We start from the raw sequence: 12,500 nt of genomic DNA on the forward strand, positions 1-12,500 counted from the left end.
GAGAAAAAAATATTAGGAGGAGGAGGAGGAGGAGGAGGAAGACGAAGAGGAGGAGGAAGGAAAAAAATAATCCTGGTATTTCTTTGCAGCATAAAAAAAAGAAGGAAAGGAAGAGAGGAAGGGAGGGAATAAGGGAGGAAGGGAGAGAACAAGAGAGGGAAGAAAGGGAGGAGGGGAAGAAGAAACAAAAAAGAAAGGGAAAAGAAGAGAGAGAGAGAGAGAGAGAGAGAGAGAGAGAGAGAGAGAGAGAGAGAGAGAGAGAGAGAGAGAGAGAGAGAGAGAGAGAGAGAGAGAGAGAGAGAGAGAGAGAGAGAGAAAATATTTGTGGGACAGCTTATATATATTTTTTACCTCCCACGTTAGTATCAACTACGGAGGAGGAGGAGGAGGAGGAGGAGGAGGAGGAGGAGGAGGAGGAAGAAGAAGTGAAGAGAAAAAATATTAAAAAAGCACGTGGAGGTGAAGCTTGAGGAGGAGGAGGAGGAGGAGGAGGAGATGAAGGAGAAGAAGGAGACGAAGAAAAGGAAGGATTGAAGGTGTGTGTGTGTGTGTGTGTGTGTGTGTGTGTGTGTGTGTGTGTGTGTGTGTGTGTGTGTGCAACAGATGTAAGGAGGAGGGGGGGGGGAAAGGGAGACAACATAAGGAGATAAAAATAGGGAGAGATGAGGAAGGGGAGGAGGAGGAGGAGGAGGAGGAGGAGGAGGAAGAAATGACAGCAGGTGGATGAAGAGGAGGCATACAGAGATGACAACAGGAGGAGGAGGAGGAGGAGGAGGAGGAGGAGGAGAGAAATTATATAAAGAGGAGGAGATGAAGAGGAAGGGGGAGGGAGGGGAAGGAAGGGAAGGGAAGAGGGGTAACAACAGGTGCATGATTGAAAGGGAGAGGAGGAGGAGGAGGAGGAGGAGGAGGAGGAGGAAGGGGAAGGGATAAAGATGGGGAAAGGAATGAGGAAGAGAGGTGACAGAGGAGAGGAGGGGAAGGGAGGAGGAGGAGGAGGAGGAGGAGAAAGGAAGATAAAGAAGGGAGAGAGAAAGGAGAGAAAGAAAAGTGAAGGAAGATGAAGAGAAAGGGAAAGGAAAGGAAGAGAAAATGAAGGAGAGAAAGAGAAGTGAAGGAAGTAGAAGGAAAAAGTAAGGAAGGAAAAAGGAGAAGAGAAGGAAGATGAAGGGAAGGGAAAGGAGATTGGGAGGAAAAAGAGGAAGGGAAGGAGAACAAATATGAAGGTAGATGGGTAAGTAGATGGGTAGAGGTGTTGATAGGCAAGGAAATAGGGAAGTAGATGGGTAGAGGTGTTGATAGGCAAGGAAATAGGGGAAGTAGTTAATGGGTAGTTCTCTCTTAGGTTCAAAATGCTATACTTATTAATACTGATAGAGAGAGAGAGAGAGAGAGAGAGAGAGAGAGAGAGAGAGAGAGAGAGAGAGAGAGAGAGAGAGAGAGAGAGAGAGAGAGAGAGAGAGAGAGAGAGAGAGAGAGAGAGAGAGGTTGGTGACCGGCCTCCAGCCCCCCCATTTATCTCTCTCCCTCTTACCCCCCCCCCACTCTCTCTCTCTCTCTCTCTCTCTCTCGATTTGTCTCATTTTGGCAATTCAGTTTGTTACTTTTCTTCTTCTTCCTCCTCCTCTTCTTTCTCTTCCTCCTCCTCTTTCTTTAACACACTCTTGTATTCTCGAGGCAATGGATGAAGAAATCAGGAAGACAAGGAAGAGGAGGAGGAGGAGGAGGAGGAGGAGGAATCGAAGAGAATTTAATGCCTAAGGGAGGGGAGGAAGGAGTGCCTGAAGGAAGGGAAGGAGGAGGAGGAGGAGGATGACGAGTAGCAGGTGAAGATGCCTGAGGAGGAGGAGGAAGAGGAGGAGGAGGAGGAGGACATTAAAGGGTCAGATAAGGGGGGGAGGGGGGAGGGGGGAGGGGGAGGCGCTGGGAGGGACAAGATCCGTTTCTCCTTCAGGATAAAACAAGGAGGAGGAGGAGGAGGAGGAGGGTGAGGAAGAGAGGAGGAAAGGGTGGAGGGAAGGGCAAGTGACCTCCTCATATTGCACACACACACACACACACACACACACAGATTCGTGGTAGAGATATACGCACATATGTATTAATTTACACACACACACACACACACACACACACACACACACACACACACACACACACCAAGGATGTTCTTTGTAAAAACTTGTTCCATCACACACACACACACACACACACACACACACGCACACACAGACACACACACACACAGACACACACAATGCAGGTTTACACGTAAGATACCAATATAGCTCTCTGTCTCTCTCTCTCAGAAGATCAAGGCGAAGGAATTAAAGGTGTCAAACGTAATTACCTGAGAGAGAGAGAGAGAGAGAGAGAGAGAGAGAGAGAGAGAGAGAGAGAGAGAGAGAGAGAGAGAGAGAGAGAGAGAGAGAGAGAGCCTTTGCGGGGCGGTAAAACAAAGAGCAACTATCATTTGTCAACTACTACTACTACTACTATTACTACTACTACTACTACTACTACCACCACCACTACTATTACTACTACTACTACTACTACTACTACTACTACTACTACCACTACTACTACTACTACTACTACTACTACTACTACTCTTCCTCCTCTTCTTCTTCTTCCTCCTCCTCCTCCTCTCATTATTCTCTCTCCCACATTCATCACTTCCTCTCTCTCTTCTCTTCCCCTCCACTCCCTCCCTCTTCCCCTTCTTCATCCTGTCCTTTTCCTCCCACCTTTTCCTTTTTAACCTGTTTTTCCTCCTCCTCTTCCTCCCTTCTCTTCCTATTCCTTCCTCCCTTTGTGTCTACTCCTCCCCTTCCTCTTCCTAACCCTTCCTCCTCTTCCTATCCTTTCCCTCCCCTTTCCTCTCTTCCTTTCCCTCCCTCCCCCCCTTCCTCTTCCCTCCTCCCTATGTAAAACAAAGAACAAATAGAACACAAGTTATAATAAGGAAATGTCTTTGTCTACTTGAATGGGACACGTTTAAATCTCTCTCTCTGTCTCTCTCTCCGCAACATTTTCCTTTTTCTCTTCATTATTTAATTTCACTTATTTGCTCAATGGACAAAGCGACGGAAATGAGCACAGAGGCCACGCGTAGCTATGGCAGATGCTCCCAGCGTCACCCTTGCCTTCTTTCTCCCCTGCCCCGTCACCCCCCGGTCGGTACTTACCACTGGAAGGCGTTGAAGTGGAAGTAGACGAGGCCCTGCCCGTATAGAAAGGCGCTGTCCTTCCAGTAATCGTTGGGGCGCAGGTTGTAGAACTTCTGGTACGCGGACATGGCTGAGAGGGGAGGGAGAGAGGGTATGTTAGTGTCTATCTATACTATATATGAAACGTATATATAAGAACTAACGATTTTGTTTTTTTTGATAGCTAAGGAGACAGTTCAAGGGCGTAAAGAAAAATATTAAAAAAAGCCCGCTACTTACTGCTCCTGAATAGACATCAAAGGAGTGTCCAAAGAGAGGTCAATTTCGGGAGGAGAGGTGTCCTGATACCCTCCTCCTGAAAGAGTTCAAGTCGTAGGCAGGAGGAAAGGTTAAAACAAAAGGGTTAGAGGAGGGTGTGATAAATGAGGGAAATAAACGTAGAAATAAAAACGAATGAATTAAAGGAAGATTTATTTTTTATTAAAGAATGAGTTCCTTCGTGCAATCCTTCCTTCCTTCAATGCCTTCTCCCCTCCCACTCTTCCATCATATTCTTCTTTCCCTCTTCCTTCCTTCCTTCCTTCCCTTCTACTCTTCCCTTCCTTCCTTCCTTCCCTCCGACTCTTCCATCACAATCTTCTTTCCTTCTTCCCTTTCCTCTCTTCTTTCTTCCCTCCCCTCTTCCTTCCTTCACTAAAGTAGATTGCCTTGGTTATTTCAGCTCGTTTCTTCTTCTCTCTCTCTCTCTCTCTAAGGAGGCATCAAGTCATTACATGCTTAGTCACTGTTGCAGGTTAAAACACACACACACACACACACACACACACACACACACACACACACACACACACAAACACACACACACACACACACACACACACACACAAAACAATCACCTCCATTTTGAGTTAAGAAGAAGGGCGTTTTTCTCTCCATTTCTTCTCCTCCTCCTCCTCCTCTTTTATCTCCTTCTTGGGCTTAATGATCAAGGGCTCAGAAGTAAAAGAAGAAGAAAAAGAAGAGGAGGAGGAGGAGGAGGAGGAGGAGGAGAAAAGATGAAGAAGTTGAAAAGTGCGTAGTAAGAAAAATGAGAGAGAGAGAGAGAGAGAGAGAGAGAGAGAGAGAGAGAGAGAGAGAGAGAGAGAGAGAGAGAGAGAGAGAGAGAGAGAGAGAGAGAGAGAGAGAGAGACTGCCCAGCCGTGACAAAGAAATGACATCACACACACACACACACACACACACACACACACACACACACACACACAGAGGTAAACAATTATTCATTATGTGAGAATTTTAATTAAACAGATTTTTAAAGGTAATTAATTCCGGGTTGTGCGTGTGTGTGTGCGTGTGTGTGTGTGTGTGTGTGTGTGTGTGTGTAAGATTGCTATCCTTCTCTCTCTCTCTCTCTCTGAAATACAATGCAGTTACCCAATTCACACACACACACACACACACACACACACACACACACACACACACACACACACGCACACACACACACACACACGGAAACCAAAACAAAATCTGAAATATGAGAGAGAGAGAGAGAGAGAGAGAGAGAGAGAGAGAGAGAGAGAGAGAGAGAGAGAGAGAGAGAGAGAGAGAGAGAGAGAGAGAGAACAACGCAAGGACACCCACCCGAATGACGTACACACACACACACACACACACACACGCACACAGACACACACACGATGAAAAACAGGATTGAAAAAAAGATGAAGATAAAAAACACTAATTATGACCTTATTAACCCTTGACTTAGGTACAAAAATGCTTTAAAACAAAATAAAAAAAGAAAAACACAGATAAAGAAGGAAGAAGAAGGAAATGAAATAAAGGAAGGAAGAGAGGAAGAGCGTGGAATGAGAAGGTAGAGGAAGAGAAGTAGAAGGGAAGGATATAGAGAGAAGAAAGAAGGAATAGGAAGGAATGAAAATGTAAAATATAAAAACAAGAAATAGGGAAATAAAGAAAAGAAGAGGAATAAAAGGAATAATAAGAGAAGAGGGAAATAAGGAAATGAATGATAGAAGAGAAATAAGAAAAAAAATAAGAAGAAAAGGAAGGAGGGAAGAAGGAAAAGAAGGAGAAATCAAAGAAAAAATGCGTTTGAAAATACATAAAACAAAGGAAAGAAGGAAGGAAAGAAGAGAAGGAAGGAGGGAAGAAGGAAAAGAAGGAGAAATCAAAGAAAAAAATGCGTTTGAAAATACATATAAGAAAGGAAGGAAATAAGGAAGGAAGGGAAGAAGAGAGGAATAAGAAGGAAGGAAAGGAGTAAGGAAGAGGAAGAAAGGAAGAACGAAAGAAGGAAGAATGAGAGAAGAGAAAATAATTGCAGAAGAATGAAGAAGAAAAGGAAGAAAAATGAGATGAAGGAAGGAGGAAGGAAGAGGAAAAAAAGTTAAAGGAAGGAAAAAAAAACATTATTCTCTTTATTATTATTATTATTATTATTATTATTATTATTAACTTTTTTTTTCATTCTTCTTCCCTTTCTCATAATTATTTCCTCCTCCTCCTCCTCTTCCCTTTATTCTCCTTTTAATTATTCCTCCTCCTCCTCCTCCTATTTTTCCTCTTATTTTCCTTTTTTTCCTTCATTTCACCGACATTGGCATTTAATTACAGGTTGTTTCAAAGGTGTTATCTCTCTCTCTCTCTCTCTCTCTCGTGTTATCTCTTGCATATCTCTTTCCTATCACGATTCTTTCTCTCTCTCTCTCCAGACAGGAAACAGACTAAGGACGTTTAATGAAAAATGGAAGGACGAGAGAGAGAGAGAGAGAGAGAGAGAGAGAGAGAGAGAGAGAGAGAGAGAGAGAGAGAGAGAGAGAGAGAGAGAGAGAGAGAGAGGTGCCAAGGATTATTAGAAAACGTGACATGACAGGTAGATTTTTCCCTCCTCTTCTTCTTCTTCCTCCTCCTCCTCCACCTCCTCCTCCTGAAATAAATCTACTCATCACACCCATATAGTCTTCCTCCTCTTCTTCCCTTTATGGAGGAGGAGGAGGAGGAGGAGGAGGAGGAGGAGGTGATGATACAGAAGGAAGAAAAGAAAGAAAAAGGATTGAGGTGGAAGAAGAAAAAAAGAAGAAGGAAGGAAAAAGAAAGAGAAAAAGGAAAAGAAATGAGATGATGAAAAGAAAAAAAAGGAAAAGAAAAACAATGATAAAAAATAATGGGAATAAAAACAACAAAGAAAGAAAGAGAAAGAAAAGAAAAAGAGGAAGAAAAGGAAGAAAAACGAAACGTGATTATGAAAATATGAAAAGAAAACAAGAAAAATAAAGAAAAATAAAGAAAACAAGAAAAAGAAAAAAAAGAATACAAATATTTGAGGAAGATACCAAATAAGGACTTCAAAGGAGGAGGAGGAGGAGGAAGAGGAGGAGGAGGAGGAGGAGGACAGGTGCGGCGGTCACAGGTGAGAGAGAGAGAGAGAGAGAGAGAGAGAGAGAGAGAGAGAGAGAGAGAGAGAGAGAGAGAGAGAGAGAATGACAAAATGAAGAAAAAAATAGATAATAATAATAATAATAGAGAGAGAGAGAGAGAGAGAGAGAGAGAGAGAGAGAGAGAGAGAGAGAGAGAGAGAGAGAGAGAGAGAGAGAGAGAAAATGAATGACAAAATGAAGTAATAATAATAATAATAATAATAATAAATAAATAGAGAAAAAAAGGAAATAAAAGGAAGAAGAAAAAGAGGGAGATAAAGAAAGGAGAGAAAAAGAGAGAGAGAAAGAGAGAGAGAGAAGTGGAGGAAGAAGGTGAGAAAAGGTTAAGGTGAGCACGTGTCCATCCCTCCTCCACCTCCTCCTCTTCCACCTCCTCCACTCCTTTCCCATCAATCATTTTTCCTCCATTCTCCATTTCCACCTTCTATATCTCCTTCTCCTCTTCTTCTTCTTCCTTTTTCTTCTTCTCCTCCTCCTCCTCCTCTTCTTTTTCTTCCTCCTCCTCCTCCTTCTTCTTTTTCTTCTCCTCCTCCTCCTCCTTCTTTTTCTTCTCCTCCTCCTCCTTCATCATCTTCTTCTTCTCCTCCTCCTCCTTCTTTATCTCCTCCTCCTCCTTCTTCTTCTTCCTCCCCCTTCTACCTCACCACCACCATCATCACCACCACCACCATCATCACCACCACCACCACCATCCTTTCCTCCCTATTCTCATCCCATCTACTCTTTCTCTCCACTTTCTTCCTCCTATTCTTCCTCCTCCTCCTCCACTACCCTATTATTTTCCCATTGCGAGACGTTCTTTATAACTCTCTCTCTCTCTCTCTCCTATATTATTAAGGGAAGCGTGAGTGTGCTACCTCCTCCTCCTCCCCTCCTTCCTTCCCCCCACAAAAACTGGTCCCTGTTCCTCCTCCTCCTCCTCCTCCTCCGAGTGTTGCAAGAGACCAAGAAATGAAGTCCAGGAGGAGGATTCTCTCTCTCTTAGTAATGGTAGGAATGGGGTAGAGAGAGAGAGAGAGAGAGAGAGAGAGAGAGAGAGAGAGAGAGAGAGAGAGAGAGAGAGAGAATGAGGTAAGGCAAGGGTTAGAAAAATAAGGTAAAGGAAGGTAAGGTAAGGGAATGAAAGGTAAGATGAGGTAAGATTAAGGTAGGAAAAGGTAAGGTAAGGTAAGGTAAGGTAAGGTAAGGTAGGGGGAGTGATATTATTAAAGAGACAGAAAGGAGAGAGGTAAGGTAACGCAAGGTAAGATATATTAAGGTAAGGTAAGGTAAGGTAAGGTATATTAAGGTAAGGTAAGGTAAGGTAAGATGAAGTACGATTAAGGTAGGTTAGGTAAGGTTAAAGAGACAGAAAGGAGAGGTAAGGTAACGTAAGACATATTAAGGTAAGGTAATTAGGGAGGGGGGGTGAAAATACTAGACAGGAAAGAATAAGGTAACGTATGGGAATATAAATTAAGGTAAAGTAAGGTAAGGAAAGGTTAGGTAAGGTGGGGCAAGCAGGGTCATCCACATTCGTGCCAAGGGCTTCCACTACCACTCCACCAATGCGACCACTACTATTACTACTACCACTACTACTATTACTACTGCTACTACCACCATCTGTTACCTCCCCACCTGCTACTACTACTACTACTACTACTACTACTACTACTGCTTCTACTACTACTACTGCTAAATTTGTTCCTATCGTACTATCCTTCTTCCTTTGCCCATTTTCTTTCTTCCTTTCTTTCTTTCTTCCTTCTATCTTTCTTTCCTTTCTCTCAATTATACTTTTTTCCAGCTCTTTTTTTCTCCTTACTTTTCCTCGATTTTCTTTTCTTTCTCTTTTTTTTTATCATTTTCATTCTCTCTCTCTCTCTCTCTCTCTCTCTCTCTCTCCACCTGTCAGTCAATCAGTCTACAGGTGAGAGAAGTCTGGCATTTGCTCACCTTCCTTTAGTGGGTGAAGGTCTTCCTCCTCCTCCTCCCCTCCTCCTCCTCCTCCTCCTCCCACACCTGTTAAGTTTCCTCCTCCCCGTCCCATTATTTTCACTGCTTCCTTGTTTTCTCTTCTTCCTAATTTAGTTTTCCTCTCCTTTTTCTTATTCCTCTTCTCTCTCTCTCTCTCTCTCTCTCTCTCTCTCACACACACATTTCTGTCTATTCCTCCGTTTAGCTTCCTTTCTTCCTTTCTCTTTCTTCTTCTCTCTTCTTCCTCTTCCGTGATACCTCCTCTCTTCCCATTCATTTACCTCTCCTCCCTCCTTCTCTCTCTCTCTCTCTCATTATTATCACAACTATCAAAACCGCTTCCAGAACCCTCCTCCTCCTCCTCTTCTCCTCCTCCCTTCCCCTCCCCAATCACTAACTCATTCATCTCTCTCTCTCTCTCTCTCTCAGGTAAGGTGACCAGATGACCCCACACTTACCTTGACCTCCCCTCTCTCTCTATTGTTTTCTGTTATCAGTTACATTATTTTAGAGAGAGAGAGAGAGAGAGAGAGAGAGAGAGAGAGAGAGAGAGAGAGAGAGAGAGAGAGAGAGAGAGAGAGAGAGAGAGAGAGAGAGAGAGAGAGAGGAAGGAACAAAGGAGAGTGAGAAGTGGAGTAAGTGGAGTGACGAGGTGGAGGAGGACGAAAAGTGGAAGAGGAGGAGGAAGAGGAGGAGGAGGAGGGGGAGAGAAGGAGGTCTAAGTGAGAGTCCGGGGCAAGAGGTCATGGGAGGAGGAGGGGGAGGAGGAGGAGGAGGAGGAGGAGGGGGGGGGTTAAGGGCATGGATGGACAGTGGGTCAGGGTACAGGAGGAGGAGGAGGAGGAGGAGGAGGAGGGGGGGTAGGGGCACGCACACTGTTGCCAACTTTAGCTCCATAACGGGGAGAGAAAATCTTCCCCGTTACTCCCCGTTATCCCTCCCCACCCCTTCCCCAACCACATATATTCTCCCCACCCCTTCCCCCTCTCCTCCCCACCTCTTCCCCAACCACATATATTCTCCCCACCCCTTCCCCCTCTCCTCCCCAACTACATATATTCTCCCACCTCTTCCCCAACCCCAGATATTCTCCCCACCCCTTCCCCCTCTCCTCCCCAACTACATATATTCTCCCCACCTCTTCCCCAACTACATATATTCTCCCCACCCCTTCCCCCTCTCCTCCCCAACTACATATATTCTCCCCATCTCCTCCCCAACTACATATGTTCTCCCCACCTCTTCCCCACTACATATATCTCCCCATCACATCTCCCCACTGGTTTAATCCCTTCCCACCTTCTCCCCATCCCTTCCCCAATTTCTCCCCATTTCCTCTCTTCCTCCCCAATACTCCACCTCCACCAAACCCCATCTCTTCCACATCATGCAAAAATTGGTCTACTAACAGAAAGGTGGATGAATGGAACAGGCCTGGCAGTCATGTGGTGAGTGCCAATACTAACAGAGTGGTGGGTGAGTGGAACAGGCCTGGCAGTCATGTGGTGAGTGCCAATACTAACAGAGTGGTGGATGAGTGGAACAGGCCTGGCAGTCATGTGGTGAGTGCCAATACTAACAGAGTGGTGGGTGAGTGGAACAGGCCTGGCAGTCATGTGGTGAGCGCCAATACTAACAGAGTGGTGGATGAGTGGAACAGGCCTGGCAGTCATGTGGTGAGTGCCAATACGATAGACACATTGAAGAAGAGGTTGGATAGGTTCGTGGATAGTGAAGTTAGGTGGGGTTAGGTTCACGGGAGATGCCTTGTATAGACCTACCGGCCTCTTGCAGACTCATCCGATTATCATTACCATCTGATCTCCCTCCTCCTCCTTCTCTCCTTGTTTTCATTCTTCCTCATCTTCCTTTTCCTCCTTTTCATTCTCTCATTTTTTTTTCTTTCCTTAATTTTTTTTACTTCTCCTTTTTCATCTTCGCCTTCTTCATTTTCCTCTACTTTTTCGTTCTTCCTTTCATTCCTTGGCTCCTCCTCCTCCTCCTCCTCTTCTTCTTCTTTATTTTATCCTTTTCCTTCTAATTATCACTTTCGTCTTTCATTTCTTCTTTCTATAAAACTTTTCACCTATTTTCCTCCTCCTCCACACCTGGCCACACACCTGTCCAACGCGTCATTAGCCACAAGTTACGCAGATAAAGGTGCTCCTCTCTCTCTCTCTCTCAAGGTCAACGAGGTGCCAGATTTAACTTCTTTTTTGTGTGTCTAAAATTTTGTTACTGAAATGCGATGGAGGAGGAGGAGGAGGAGGAGGAGGAGGAGGAGGGAGGAGGAGGAAGAAGAAGAGAAGTTGAAAAAGAAAAGAAAAAATAAGAACGAAAGAAAGAAAAAAGCGAAAGAAAATTAAGACGAAAGAGAAAAACGAAGAATAACTAGAAGAGAAGAAGGAGGAGGAGGAGGAGGAAGAGGAGGAAGAGGAGAGAAAACAGTAAGGAGGATATGAGGAAATGCAAATACTAGGAAGTGGAAAGAGAGAGAGAGAGAGAGAGAGAGAGAGAGAGAGAGAGAGAGAGAGAGAGAGAGAGAGAGAGAGAGAGAGAGAGAGGTGAGTAAACAACAGGAAAGTAAATGAAAATAATTGAAGGTTAATCAAAACAAAAGGAATCCAGGTAACACTAATTTTCCAGGTAACATCTCTCTCTCTCTCTCTCTCTCTCTCTCTCTTCCTCCATCTCAATCTTTCCTTCTTTCCTTCTTCCTTTCTCCCTTTCCTTTCCCTTCTCTTTTCTTCCCTTCCATCCTCTCCCCTTCTTCTCCCTTCCATCCTCTCCCCTTCTTCTCCCTTCCCACCTTCACATCCATTCCTTCACACCTATAATTACCATCATGCACACACGCACGCACGCACACACACACGCACACATATACACGCACACCCACAAACACGAGGAAAACTACATCGAAAATAGACAGTACTTACGCAAGCACACACACACACACACACACATACACCTGGGAAGGAGGTCAAACACAACTCATTAGTACGTGAGTGTGAGAGTGTGTGTGTGTGTGTGTGTGTGTGTGTTTCATTCTTAAGATAAAAAATACGAATGGTTTTTTTTTACTGCGTAACTCTCGCGTCTGAAAACAAACACACAAACAAACAAACAAACATGGGGTTTTAAAACGTCTCTCTCTCTCTCTCTCTATTCCGGAATGAAATTAAGAGGAAGAGAAGAATTCGGGGAAGAGGAGGAAGGTTTCTTCTTCTCTCTCTCTCTCTCGTTGACCCTGACCTTTCTCTCTCTCGCATTTAAACCGCATACCTCCTCCTCCTCCTCCTTCTTCCACTAAATCAAATTCTTGTCTTCCTTTTCTAGAACAGACAGAAACGAGAGAGAGAGAGAGAGAGAGAGAGAGAGAGAGAGAGAGAGAGAGAGAGAGAGAGAGAGAGAGAGAGAGAGAGAGAGAGAGAGAGAGAGAGAGAGAGAGAGAGAGAGAGAGAGAGAGAGAGAGAGAGAGAGAGAGACCTTCCTGCACACCTGACCAAGCCAATTAGCAGACGAGGTGAGCAGCAACAGGTACCAAGGGGAGGAGGGAGAGGGGAGGGGAGGGGGGAGGCGGGGGAGGAGAAGGGGAGGAATGGAAGATAGGAGAGAGGGGGAGAATAAGGGAGGAAAGGGGAGGGTTGAGGGAAAGAGGAGGGAGATAGGAAGGAAGAGAAATGGGGAGGTAAAATGAAAGAAAGGGGAGATAAAGAGGAAGAAGGGAGAGAAAGGAGGAAGCAAGGAATGAGAGGAGAGAAAGAAAGGGAGAGAGAGGAAGGAGGAAGGGAGGTATCGGAGAATGGTTGAGGAAGGGAAGGGGAGGAAAGGGAAGGGAGGGAAGAGGAAGGGAGAGAAGAGGAAGGGAGAGTTGTTTGTTCACCTGTTGATCTCTCTCTCT

General features: G+C 44.7%; 1 protein-coding gene across 3 annotated transcripts in view; it reads right to left on the bottom strand.

The window, feature by feature from the left end:
- LOC126983752 (lysine-specific demethylase 6A-like) overlaps positions 1–12,500 on the bottom strand; it is a 121,289-nt gene that overhangs the window by 71,440 nt on the left and 37,349 nt on the right. For all 3 annotated transcript variants that reach the window (XM_050836829.1, XM_050836828.1, XM_050836827.1), the window contains exon 3: positions 3,192–3,303. In XM_050836829.1, the coding sequence (XP_050692786.1) occupies positions 3,192–3,303 (112 nt within the window). The remainder of the gene's footprint in view (positions 1–3,191; positions 3,304–12,500) is intronic.

Source organism: Eriocheir sinensis, chromosome 54, assembly GCF_024679095.1.
Source record: "Eriocheir sinensis breed Jianghai 21 chromosome 54, ASM2467909v1, whole genome shotgun sequence".
In the NCBI taxonomy this organism is placed as follows: Eukaryota; Metazoa; Arthropoda; class Malacostraca; order Decapoda; family Varunidae; genus Eriocheir; species Eriocheir sinensis.